The sequence below is a fragment of the Lycium barbarum genome, chromosome 8 (assembly GCF_019175385.1).
Source record: "Lycium barbarum isolate Lr01 chromosome 8, ASM1917538v2, whole genome shotgun sequence".
In the NCBI taxonomy this organism is placed as follows: Eukaryota; Viridiplantae; Streptophyta; class Magnoliopsida; order Solanales; family Solanaceae; genus Lycium; species Lycium barbarum.
In genome coordinates, this window is record NC_083344.1 from 133,140,333 (window position 1) to 133,154,034 (window position 13,702).

At 34.4% G+C, this 13,702-nt stretch overlaps 1 protein-coding gene across 25 annotated transcripts; it reads right to left on the reverse strand.

Moving 5' to 3' along the window:
- Nucleotides 1-783: 783 nt before the first annotated feature.
- Nucleotides 784-12,556, reverse strand: LOC132607599 (protein ROOT PRIMORDIUM DEFECTIVE 1). Of its 25 annotated transcripts, none has more exons than XM_060321653.1 (9): nt 10,838-12,556; nt 8,050-8,102; nt 6,955-7,107; nt 6,670-6,863; nt 6,476-6,553; nt 5,666-5,814; nt 3,183-3,220; nt 2,086-2,408; nt 840-1,424 (listed from the first exon to the last, which is right to left on the reverse strand). In XM_060321653.1, exon 1 carries the CDS (start codon nt 12,464-12,466, stop codon nt 11,174-11,176), a length of 1,293 nt encoding a protein of 430 aa, XP_060177636.1. In that variant the 5' UTR covers nt 12,467-12,556; the 3' UTR covers nt 840-1,424; nt 2,086-2,408; nt 3,183-3,220; nt 5,666-5,814; nt 6,476-6,553; nt 6,670-6,863; nt 6,955-7,107; nt 8,050-8,102; nt 10,838-11,173. The 25 variants fall into 25 exon arrangements, 24 of the variants coding, with proteins under 24 accessions (XP_060177636.1, XP_060177635.1, XP_060177632.1 ...); XM_060321652.1 differs by having other exon boundaries at nt 3,166-3,220; XM_060321649.1 differs by having other exon boundaries at nt 3,866-5,814.
- Nucleotides 12,557-13,702: the final 1,146 nt, after the last annotated feature.

The following is a 13,702-nucleotide window of genomic DNA, read 5'->3' on the forward strand; positions in this document are numbered from 1 at the left end:
TCTTCGCAGAATTATTTTCTTCTATTCAAATTGTTAATTCTAATTTGGTAACAACAAATCTATGCTTAGCCCCCATGATTAACTAATGATATATTTGAACCATTTCAGGAGTAAATTTGGACTTTTTTTCCGCACTATTTCACTGCCATCCTTTGGCACTTATTCTTACCATAGTATCATATCGATTAGAAGCAAATGCAATGTTGCAGCATCAGGTCATCTAAATCCAATACTTTCGACGTGAAATATAAATTTATCTGTGAAAGTCTGCTAAATTGCAACAAATAGTAGATTTGAACCCAAAATTATAAATTACAATGGTTCAATGCAAAGAACTTTAAAGGTTAGACTTAAATCCTCAATACAACTCTGATATAGATCACCTCCCACGACAAAATTTGCTTGAAAGTAGTACTTTAAAGTTGGGACTGACTGGTCTTTGTGGCAATCTTTCTAACTATTACTAGATATTCCATGCCCGTGCTGAGCACGGGCCCAACAAGTTGATTTGGAGCTCAGCTTTGATGTGTTCAATTATTATTTTCCAGCGGAGAATAGTCATAACAGCTTTCGGGAAAGCCAGAGTATTCAAGCTGGGAATCTCTAAATCACCAAAGATGAAAAATATTATCCAAAGCTCTAGAAAACCAAAGTATTTGCAATAGGTAATTTTACAAACATACAGATTAGCAGAATCTATTGCTTAATTTTAGTTGCCGTATTTCTAAATAGGACAATTTGGATATGACTTAAAAGAAAACTTTTTCCAATAAAACGTCGAAGAGCAAGCCGAAACATTTAAACTTTGTTTAGAATAATAGAGGCAAGAACAATACAAAAATACAAGTGCATTTTGTTACACTGAAACATAAATGTAACGAGAATACAAAATAAATCATACAAAGAAGATTCATGTGAATTATTTGGAAGAGACGTGTCAATTACTTCTTCATGCACATTTCTCCAAAACAGAAGTTACATCTTCAAACTAATGTCCAACAATGTAACATGAGACAGGCCAGTTTTTGTCAAAACTTAACATGTCATCTACATGTGCAGTCAAGCATAGTAAAATTTGTCCCGCACGCTTAACGTGGCTAAGCTGTTTCCTGTAGAAATGGCTGGATTCTCCATTTCTATTGTGATATCTCTTCGTTCCTCTGCTAACATATAGAACCAAAAAAGGTCCTCAGATTCTTTTGCAGTAGTTCATTTGATAGATTACCTCTTTTTTTTTTGCAATATCAAGAGATAACGGAGGTCTCAGTTTGATACATTCCCTCTCTTTAATAATGCGTATCAAAAGATTCTTGTATGAACAGCTACTAACGGCCAGGGTATATCCATTGGTTAGAGGACTTCGGCATACACTCAAGTCAGGAGCCTTAATATTGAGTGTTTTAGTCGCCTCAATCATCAGAGAGCTGAAAAATGTTAAATCAGTTAGATGAGAGAATATTCGTCACCCTTTTTAATCTTTAGTAGTAAAGTGCATTTTGAAATAGCTAGTAGCAAGTCCATGTACATTAGTCAATGCAAGCTCAAAGTGGAACTCAGAGCAGTTGAGAGCATGAATTAGAAAAGGAAATTCCATTGTAGATACATCTGGAAGAATAAAATGTCCTTCCAAATGTATCGCTAATTTTTTTTACATCCACATTGATATGACCAACTAAAAAGAATAGGAAGGAATAATATACTACAGACATAACTTTCCATGTCATGGAGTATGTAAAAGGCTGGAGGCACAAGTTCTTTAAACGGTAATATAACTAACTTGGTGCCTAGAATACCTGCCAGCAGTTTTATAAATTCCTATCTCATTGGACCATATGCTGAAATTTCGATAGAAAACAAAGCCAACCCGTACCAAAAACTGATGCTAAGTTAAGCAGAGATGAATATGTCACGTTCAGTGTTATAAAAACGTTAGGAAGTTGGTGGAAAGGATCCAATTTGGGCAAATATGAAAAAACTTATCAATTGCTACAAGTCTCTACACGTTCAAGACAAAGCATATATAAGCATTTAATGAAAAAACTCTGTCACTAACACTTTAAAATAGAAAAGGATATAGTAACTCACAATTTTTATTGGGCTCTATGAGTAACCATCAAGCATACTTGATAAGAGCTGTTCGAGCAGCAGCTTTCTGTCAATGCCTTCAACCTATTAGCCTCCATCTGAGATCACTGTTCTTCTGCTACATCATTTCCATTTTGATTTGTTGTCTCTATTTCTCCGAAAGAGATATCAGCAGCAACAATCTTTTGATGGGATAGTTGAGAGAGGTCCCCCCAAGATGCAACAAAATATAATAGTGAAGAAAGTAGCTTCATTAGACTCTACATTGGATTAACTTCTCACAATCATACTATTTACAATTAAGCATGTAATGTGTATATTCCCTGAAAGAAAAGAAAAATAAGCAGTCATAAAAGAACCAATGAAGCATTATATGCATGTGCCATGAAAGATGAAAAAGATATCCATATAATTATGTGCTTCTATAATTTTTTTTTTTTACCATAAATAAATGGTATATCATCTGAGAGATGATGAGTACATGTATAAATAGAGAATAGGACAATTTTTCAAAGTTTAAACTCAAACTTGTATGAAGAAAGGTCTAGCTGTTAGTACATATATTAACTTAATGGTTTGTGAAAGAAAAACATAGAAGCATCAGGAAAAATAATAAGAAAATGCACCAGCAAAAATATTAAAGAATTGAATACATCTGTTATTTGGTATTGGTTATCAACAATGTAATAATTTTACTATTCGAGCAGAACATAAGGATGTGGGACATATGCTGTTGACAGAATTACTATTATTTTTTTCCAAGTATTCTATCAAGCATTGGATTGCAGCTCCTAGATTTTGCATTTAGCACATTATTTACCAAGTAACTCATATTATGAAGAGAAGAACTTAGTAAGAACATGAAAGTTATTTCTTTGGACTTTTAATATTGCAGAAAACAGTTCCAGAAGAATTTGCACATCAGCAAATATAAGCCAGTAAAAGGATTAGAAGCTCTAGTTGGAGGTGGTTGAGACGGTGCAGGAAGTCAAATCCTCTCCACAAAGGCTCCAAAATATGGTTTCACTTCTTTCCAAGCTTAATCCAAAGTAATGAGTGCAAAATAACATATAATATAACCTGATTTAAAAACTAACCAAACTCGATCTCAGAAAAATCGAATTCGTTAGCTGACCTGCATGAATAAGCAACAGGTCAAAAAACAATTAGTATATTAAAATTTCTTGAGAAACTACCTTCATAAAAAGGAATTACAAGTAAATCTTGAAGTCATTATCAAAAAAGAAAAGAAAAAAAGCAACTACAGACTTAATTATGTTATAACTCCACATTCAAAGCACTATACTCTTTCTGAATAATTTAACAAGAATCTTCTTCAACACATACTAAAACTAAGCTGGAGATTTCGTTACAGGAAAGTGCAGATTCTTTACCTTTTTGCTGGTGGAATATCATTCTCAAAGAATATGATAATCCGCTTCTGAGTAAATTATAGTAACTCTATAGGAGCTTTTCTCACTCCACATTCAAAGTTTATCAAACATAAAATAAGGAGCCAATCAAATCTTATCGTATAGAAATTGAGAAGGCAATATAGAAAATCTCCTTGTAAAGCACATACAGTTGCTATCCTTAAAGTATTCATAGTTTATACTATGCTACATTATCAAGAATCAATACTGCATTTAGTAGCTAACAATACTTCACTCAGAAAAGAGTCATTGCTACAATCTCAGTCAGAATTCAAACTCTATTGGAGAAAATAATGAATAGGATGTGATTGTATTCCACAAGATGTGTTACTTTTAGAACAACAGACCTTGAAACAATCACTTCCGTCTTCCCATGCTCAAGTGCAACATGGCAGGCCTTACTTTCCTTCTCCTTTTCAAATTGAATGGAAATTCCCCTAAGTTAGGCTTTCACGTTCAAAGACCGAAGTGAATTCCATAGAACATTAATACGACATCAACAAACTTCACAATGTCAATTCCAATGAAAATACAAATAAGTCGCACCTTCAACCATCCATTTTCCGCATAACAGGATAAGGTGAAGTTATATCAGTAAATTACATCTGTGCATACCGACACTTATTTTTTGATTTTAAGACAAAACAGATGTGCATTATACATTTTTTCAGCCATCTACAGAGTCAGATTACCCAATAATGCTAAATAACCAATCCCCTTGCAGTAGTCTGTTACTATAATTCAATAGTTCTTTTAACAGTTTCAATCTCTTACCTCCATGCTGCATCGTCAAAATCTTCTTCCATAAACACCTTAAGCGTATATAATCTGTTGAAAGGAAATTGCACATAGAATTGTGCATATTTCTAATCACTTTGTGATTATCATGTAGCTTTGATCATACTCAATCTTTTTTAATAAGTGATAGTCAATTAATCAGCTGAGCACAATTTCAGAACAGCCACTATCCAGAAGTAATTCCACCTTTGATATGAAGCATGAACTCTTCTGTTTCAGAATAATGGCTAGCTAAATTGATGAATGTTAGTCTATTACAAGCTATCTAATGACACAACGAATGATAAATAGAGTGCTCATTGAACAATTATCCTCGGTTCATTGTATAAGTTGCTTCCTTTTGCAAGTAGCTTGTCAAAAAAGCTTGGTCAATCAGAAGAATATAATCATTATCAAATGCTTAAGTTATATCAAACGAACACAAATACAACTAACTAAAGCAGAATCAGCAGTAACACTAATTCAAGAAGAGGAACTACTCTCTAGTCTCTCTATCCCAAGTTGTATGAAACTCTTCCCATATGGGAAAATCCATAAATGTTTGACACTATTGCAGGAACAACTATAATTATATACAAGCTTCATAACTTTCAAAAATTCAAATTTATTCAACTATTAAATTTTAATTTTGATTATTTTCCTTAACTACTTGCATACAGATACAACGTTAGCAGAAATGTTATACACGCCTAATAAGATTATGTCAAATGGTCGTCTATTAAGTACAGCTTCACGACAGAGAGTGAGAAAACTACAGCTGTCTAATGCAGATATGCGATGTCATCAAATGATAAATTCCATGAATTTCCCAGTAAATTTTGGTAATGCATGAGAAGGTAAAGGCAAGTGCAGATAAAGAACCACTCAACACATCTATTGTCTGTAAACAAAATTACATCAGGTAGCTTTTCTGCTTTATTTCCTCCTTTGTCTTGGAGAGGGAGATATACCTACAGTCTGTGGATTGGAGTTCAAGATTCTTTTGATCAGTTTCTTTGCATTAGAGGAAAACCACAGTGGACATGTAAATTCAGCTTAATGTATCTGCAATCAAATCAATTCCTCATTCTTAGACTTTTTGCCAATAATATTCACTTATCTCAACATTCTCTGTCAAGGGAAATACTCCTATATAATACAGATTGCATTTTGGAATGACCAGCAATAAATGAGGACACCTTCTTATCTAATGCCATGGGTGTGACTCTTCAAAAGGCAGATAACCAGAACGATTCCCATCATATATTGCTAAAAAAATTTATAAACCATAAAGCAAGAAAAAAAACTGAAATTTAAGAAAAGACTACCACTTTTATCATAGGAATTTGAGAGTGAGATTGCTTTTTAACCTTTAGAAAGGTCCTCAAATAGCAGAGAAAAGCCATGAAGCCGCTGGTATAGGGGTTTGTCAATGCCGACTGCCACGAATTGAGTTTTGCTTGCGAGAAAGTTCCTTTACACTTTCTTTCTAATAAGAAAACCAGCGAGAGAAAGCAACCTGAGAAAGGGGAAAGATGCGACGGAACATTATGAAGGAAAGGATGCTTCCAGAATCATGTCAGGCAAGCAATGAAGGACTTTTTATGATACCAGTAATCTAAGTTCCCATAGATAGATTGAAAAAAAGACATAAAGATAGGAGGAAAATATCGCTTTGAAATTCTTCGATACAAAGACTGATAGATTAACCTTTGAAAGTCTGAAGAGTAACAGATAAGAGCAAAAGAGAGAAACAAAAAGAAAAAAATGAAAGCCATCGAAAGGTAAAGGTTGACAACTTCTAGTACTACATGAAAAGTAACTACTTGATTCTACAATATGTATTAACACAGAACTAAAGACATAGTAAAATCATAGACGGTTAAGCATATCAACCTCTTGCACGTGATAATTAAAAGCAGAAGCTAGATAAACATTATACTCTTAAACTGAATCTTTCCACTACCCCAACTGCAAGAAAACTCTTCCTTCACATAAATCAATCCACATAAAATTTCATAATTTAATTTAAAAAAATAAAACGGGTACTTTCACTCTTCAAGAACTGATTCCCCAATATCTGAGTTGTCAAACATATTTATTTAACATTAGGTGGAGCCACATAGAATTACAATAAGAAATACTTATCAAGTAAAATAAAAAAAGGATTGAACGCAAACCGGATTTTTTTTTCTTCCAAGAATGGAACTTTCCCAACATTTTGAGCTTTCAAACAATCTTGTTTCACATTAATCGACCTATATATAATAATAGAAACAAATAGTCACCAAAATAAAACTAAAAATAAAAAAAGGAAAATTATAATAGAAACAGTGAAATGAATAGCGAAGCTAATCGAGGGAAGGGCACATACTGTTGGTGTTTTTTTTCTTCCAGAATTGTGGTGAGAAAAGCCACGTGTGCTGAGCAAAATCACTTTTACCAGCGAGCGAAATGACGGTTCTGCCCTTGGTCGTCCCATGTATGGCTCTTGGCCCTTCTATATTAGTAGAACAAGTCCTGGATACCAACCAGTATCTGTTTCACAATGATGGCTGGTCTCCATCCCTAAACAAGAAAAACAAAATAATAGCCATCATACATTGAGCACAGTCAGTAAGCAGAAGAATAGGACAAAGAAACAGCAAACCCCACATACACTATCTTCATTGAGGATCGACAAGCAGACTGTTCCAGACGGATAGACAATTGGATGGAAAAAGCCTGGTGGGAATTTACACTTTGGCGGTTTACTCGGATAATCTTCACTGAAGTGAATTGTAAGTGGATAAAAACCACCATCCCAATCAGTCTGCAAGCATTAAAATGTCATTTAAGGACAAAGAATAACAAAAGATAGCCACAAAATGAATAATCTCTGAAAGGATCCAGTGATAGAAACTCTGATTTAGGAGAGAAGACGGTGGATGGAAGAGAGGAATTGGAAGGGGAACCAAAGTGGTAAAAGAATGGAACCTTCTAGTGGGATACGTGTTTATTTTTCAAGACAGACAAACGTTTAGAATTTAGCCATAAAAGAAGTTTAAACTTACTTAAATACCCTTCGTTCAAGATACTCATGATCTCAGAACTGCAAATGAAAGTAGCTTTGTAATCAAAGTGACAAAATCGTGGAATTTTTGAAAAACCACATATGAATACAACCCATCACTTCATATGCTCATACCCATTCAATTACCAGAACCAAAAAGGTAGGCCCCATGTACGATTACCTTATCAGATTGATTAAAAAAAACATGATTTTGTTCTCCAACCACAATCATATATATATTATATCACTTACAATTGAAGCGAACTAACAGGGACAAGAGGATAAACAGTAAATCAGTGACAACATTTGATACCAAAATGGAGAAATTGTTTTTGATCAGGACAAAAATAGAGAAATTCTAAAGAACAGTCGAGAAATTAAGGGCAACATAAGAAGAAAAGAAACAAACTATGGAGAATCAAAAGCTATAATCGCAGCATCCATGGGGCAGAAAATTGGAGCTCGTTGTGGTATGGTCATCGGAATTGAAAATGAAGCCGATCTAGAGAAAATTGAACTCACCGAAAAAGAAAACAAAGCCAGTAGAAAAGTGATCGTCGGATGAAGAAAGGGAAAGGAGAGAATTTTGTAGAAGGTGGTAGAAAATGGTGAATATATGAACTATTTTAATTAAATGGGAGGAGGGCGAAATGACAGTTTTACCCTTGGTCGAAACCAAGGCTCTAAAGAAAGTGAAAGTACCTCCTAAACACTCCTGCACTGGAGTTTTTATTTCCAAATATAATTGAGAAGACCTGCAGTTTCTTTAATCGATAATAATTGAAAATAAGATGACCAAACTAATTAAAGAGAGAATGAACAGAAAGGAAAAGCATAAGCAGCACATCGACAAAGGAAACTATGGGCAAGACCCAGCTGAAATAAATAATTGAACAAAGAGAGTAAGAAGAAAACACAAATCTGAGCTCCAAAACGAATATGAATTTATCCGAAACAAATGAACTTGTACCAACAAAACAATCTCGAATTCTCAAGCGGAAGAGCACCAAATCTAACAAAACATATATTTATTTATTATACAGAGAATTGGAAATCTGAAACCTACTCATCGAATTAAGAAATCAAGAAAAGGGTAGGCCAACAAATCAAAACCAAACCAATCCATCTACCAGATATTAATCATCAAACTATCTCTGTAATAATCATTCGGATATTGATCAAACGCCCCACAAGATATATCAACAAAATAACACAAAGAAGTGACAGTAATAGACAACACCTGCATAAAAGATGAAAAACATCACTAATTTAAGTGATAGCCAGTCAACTGGAAGGGGGGAAAAACTAACCAAACGAAAATTTCTTATAGACATTTATTTAATCTATCCTAAAATACCCAATTTGAAATTCCAGGTCAAAACCTCAAAATCCAAATAAGCACAATCAGAGGTCCAATCTATACCGAAAAATCAGATCATAAAACTATGGGGTTACCTTGAATAGAGCAAAAACCAAGCTTGAAAGTAGCCGGCTGGTTTCTTCGAGTTTCCAGAAATCTAACTTGATTAAACTAATTTTTGGGGAGAACATAACACGATAATGAAAAGGGATAAAGAAATGAGCAGCTAAGCAAAGGGAGTAAGAATGCTTATCAAACTATTTCTTGGAATTGATCAAAACTTTTTCCATCCAAACTTGTTCTTTCATAGAAATCGCAAAAAGAACACGCCAAATTAAAGCAGGAATCTACAGAAAATTGAACTCATCGGAAAGGGAAACAAAACCAGTACAAAACTGAGATCGGATGAAAGAAGGCAAAGGGGAGAAGATTGCAGAACATGGTAGAATTGTAATGAATATGTGCTTTATTTTAATTAATAATTGGACCAGTGCAAAATTACAGTTTTACCCTTCGCCGTCCAAGGAACCTTCACTTATTAATAGTAGAAATATATGTCATCAATCTTATTATGAGTTTGAAATTGTTGATTGATAATCAAGCTATGTATACAAGTGGTACATGAGGTCCAAAGAAGGTTGCCTCAGAGAAGTTGAGGCGTTCATGATCTCCCCAATTGTGCAATGGTTGAAACATACTTGAGCAAAGATCAAGTGCGGACAAACTTTTACCATGCCACTACCACCCAGCTTGAGCATATGCCCTCTTTCCGATCATAAATTGTGGGGAAAGAAGCAAAATCGATACCAACAGACGGCAACAGTCAGTTCAATACTGCAGGAAAACAAAGCTTGTTTGATGCGTATTTTTTGTTGCAAATGGAACGTCCTTGGGGTTGAATTGTCTCTTCTACAATTATATACAATAAATATGTCCTCGCTTTACGCAGCTCCATGTTCCAAAGTTAGTTGCTGCTGTGAAGTATTACACCAACATATTGCCCTTCCGTTCCTCACCATGAACCACTTCTGCTGCACTGAAGACACCTCATGTCAACGAGTCTTTGCAGGGCTAAAGCTTCAAACTTCCACCTTGTGAAACCAAGTTGCAGTGGTAGAGAAGTCCATTTGATTCTGTCCTGCTTTTGACCTAAGATTATACGCTTCAACAATCTGGTTCGAAAATCAGCAGGCATAATTAAGCTGCATTTGAAAACTAGACTAGTCCTCGGTAGAAGGACAAATTCTATTGACACAACAGAATTCAATTCCATCCACCGGAAGAAACAGAAAGAAACGTGCATTACTCCAAAAATATTATACTGGACGCCATTCTATGCCATGGCATGGCATGGCATGGTAGTTGTTTCTGCAAAGTTATCTGGAATTGGAAAGGGTCTTCAATCATCCCTAAACCATACAAGTCACAAGCATCAAAAAATAGTTATCATCTCACACTTAAAAAAGTTTTCCCTTTGTCGTGTGGATCAAATCTGAATAAGAAATGAAGTGATCCAATTCAAAATAACAAGAGAAGGATGGGTTATGTTAACCGCTTTCTAGCTTCCTACTAGCAATAAAATTAGACACCTAGCCTCTATATCCTATTTCAAAGAGCTCTTTAACCGTATGGCTCTTTGTTAAAATGATTTCGGTCCAGCTTTCTAATTGGTGATTATAATGACGTCGTAAAGCTAGCAAAACAAACAAATTCCTAAAATTGCTCTACACCACTAGGTGCTTACCACTATGATTATACCAGCTTTTCCTTTTCACAATTTAATAGATTGACTTGGAAGAACAAAATGCAAGTTAACAAAATCTGGTAGAAATAGAACTGGAATACACATTTTTCAGATATTAACAGAGTGAAGAGCACCAACAATGCTAGAGATTATACATAATTGAAGACAACAAAGAATCCATAATCTTTCAGCACAGAGCACCAACTGAAATAACAAAGGTTACCAGAAAGTATAATGCAGCAGAGAAGCACAAATATTAGCGATTTTCCCATTTGCTAAAATTAATACCGAAAGCCCTTTAGTCAGGTGTGATGATGCTTATCAAAAAAGAAGGAAAAAAACCCTTTCATCGATTGTCAGTTGCAGAAAATTCCAGCTTACAATACCTAGATTCTCTTCACTGATTTCCATCTCAGAAAGCCAATCAACTCTGCCTTAGAGACCAATCAACTCTGCCTTCAGAAGTTAAACATTCTAGTTGGAACTATCATAATTGAAACACGCGAAGAATCCAAAATCTTTCAGCACAGGCACCAACTGAAATAACAAAGGTTCACAGTAAAGAAGCCCAAATATGACCGCTTTCTCATTTGCTAAAACTAATACCAAATGCCCTTTCATTAATTGTCAGTTTACAGAAAATTCCAGCTTACAGTACTTAGACTCTCTTTACTGATTTCCATCTCAGAAAGCCAATCAACTCTGCCTTAGAGAAGTAACCATTAACTGTCGTTGTTATCATCAGTAAAACTCTCTAAAATTGGAATAACAAAGTCACCCTCTCTGCTTTCCCATCCATTTTCATCGTCTGTCATGTCTTCACTTTCATCCTTCACTTCCTTTTCCGTTCTCAACTCTCTTGTATGACGGTTTCCCAACAAGAGAAGCTCCAACAGTTTTCTTCTCAAATCATAAATCGGGTTCGGCTCAATCAAACACCCTTTACTATATGCTTCTCTCAGAAAAACAATCTCAGTAATCCCTTTAGTAGAGATATAAAATATCCCAGGATGCTTCAACAACAGCTCACGAATATTAACTTCAATCCCGAGATCCTTCTTAAAATGAGCCATCCTTTCAACTGGCACTAAGTTCTCAACAGTCAAGCTCAAAAGCTCATGAATAATCGCCACAGCTCGCTTTTCATACCGCTCAATCCCTCCAAAAGTACGCTTTCGAACAACTTCCGATTCCCTTTCGTAAGGCTTAACATAAGGAAGCCTTTGCCAATTCTTTAATTTCTCCTTAAAACCAGGTTCTTTCACAAACCCTGTAGGGAGATGAATAGGAAATGCATATTTAACCTCAAATTCACTCAACCATTTATCAGTATATTCTTTTTTCCTCCAAGATTCAACCTTTGCAACACCAAAACTCTCATCAGTGTCATTTCTATCAATTAACTCAACAATCTCTAAATCTACCATCCTAAAAACTTCATGATACTTCATTATTATCTGGTCCCTGAAGTCTTCAGGCAAACCCAATTCAGTCCTCATCAATCTAAGAGCATGCAAATGTAATCTCCCATTAACAGACATCATTAAAATCTTCCTTATCCTCATCACATTCTCATCTTCATTTTGTGACACAACATCATGTTCTTGTTTCAGCAAAATGACAAATTTATCCCTAAACTTACAGCACAAATTTCTCCTAACAGGGTGAGTAAATACCTCGAAGATATGAGGGTATTTCCGTAAAAGACCACCGGTTGTAATGGTGTTAATTCCGGCATGTGGGACCCATTTGGAGAGTGACTGAACTGAAACAAAAGGACCGCGTTTTCTTGAAGATACGACGTCGTAGAGGTTGAGGACGAGTTTGAGTTTCCGGTATTGGGCTGTGAGTTTGTCGAGATTCGGGTCACGGGTACGGGTTTCTAAGCGGGTTTGGGCTGTGTTAGCGGGTTTTTTCCAACGGGTTTGGGTTGTGGAATTGAATGGGCCAAATGAAAGCGGAGTGTTTGATGATATAGTCGCCGGGTTCTTCCACCGGAGCTGTAAAAGTCTCATTTTTATGACATGGCGGTGAAGGCTGAAGATTTTTTAACTTTGGTTTGGAAAAAATTGTGAGACAAAATTATCAAAAAGGTCCTAAATGTATGAGTTTTCATTCATTTGGTCCTTAATATATTTAAAAAGTAATCAGTTTTGGTCTTTAGCCATGTAACTAAAGGTAATGACTATAGTATTTTGGGAAATTTTAAGAAATATATAAGTTGGTCACTTACATTGCAAAAAAAAAAAAGCCTAAAACTTACATTATAAAAAATAGCCCAAAATATACAAACATATACAGACACTTATATCAATATATATAAACATATAAGAAAGCATAGAGCGAGAGAGAGTGAGAGAGAGAAAAAAGTTTGGGTCATTTTTATAAGAATTAATGAAATGGGTCAATTTTGTTAGCATTATTGCCTCAATTAACATAAGCGTATTTTTCTTTAGTATTTTTCATTGTCAAAATAAATGAAGGTCCTCAGCATGCGCATTGCACGTTAGTTGTCAAGCTATACATAAAAATGGGGATAAGGCACTCTTAACCCTGAACTATACCCGAAATTGCTACGACACACCTTATCTTTCCTTGGGTCCTATTACCCCCTAAACTTATTTAAAACGGAATAATTACCCCCTAAACGTTGACGTGGCAAAGAGAGAGTGTTTCACTCTCTTTGAGAGAGTGAGAAACATAAAAAAGGGGAAAACTTAATTTTTTTTCTTAAAAATCTGCATTTTCTTAAAATTTGAAAATAAATCTAGTCTTCCACATTTAGTTTTAAAAAACAGGTTTTCCACATTTTAAGAAAATAATTAATTTTTTCAAAATTCAGTTTTTTCACATTTTGACAAGAAAAACACTTTTTCCGAATTTTATTTGAAAAATAAAAGTGTCCTAAGAAAATAAAATCATGAAAATCAAGATTTTTTAAGACATTTTAAAAAAATAATCAAGTTTCCCATATTTTAAAAAAAATCATTTTTCAGTTTTGTTTTTTTAAAAAAAAAGGTTTTAAAAATCATTTTTTTAAAAGAAAATTCAGTTTTTTAATCCATGTTTTCAGTTTTTTTTTTTTTTTTAAATGGGTTTAAAAAAATCAAATTTTCAAATTTAAAAAAAAAAACGGGTTTTAAAACTCATTTTTTTAATGAAAATTCAGTTTTTTGTTTTTATTTTTAAAAAAATTGACACATAAGCTAAAAAAAAAAAAACAAATAAATACACATGTGGCAAGGAGAGTG

What these genes read in the sequence shown, in the direction of transcription:
- LOC132607599 (XM_060321638.1), bottom strand. Translation starts at nt 12,466, where the DNA reads ATGAGACTTTTACAGCTCCGGTGGAAGAACCCGGCGACTATATCATCA.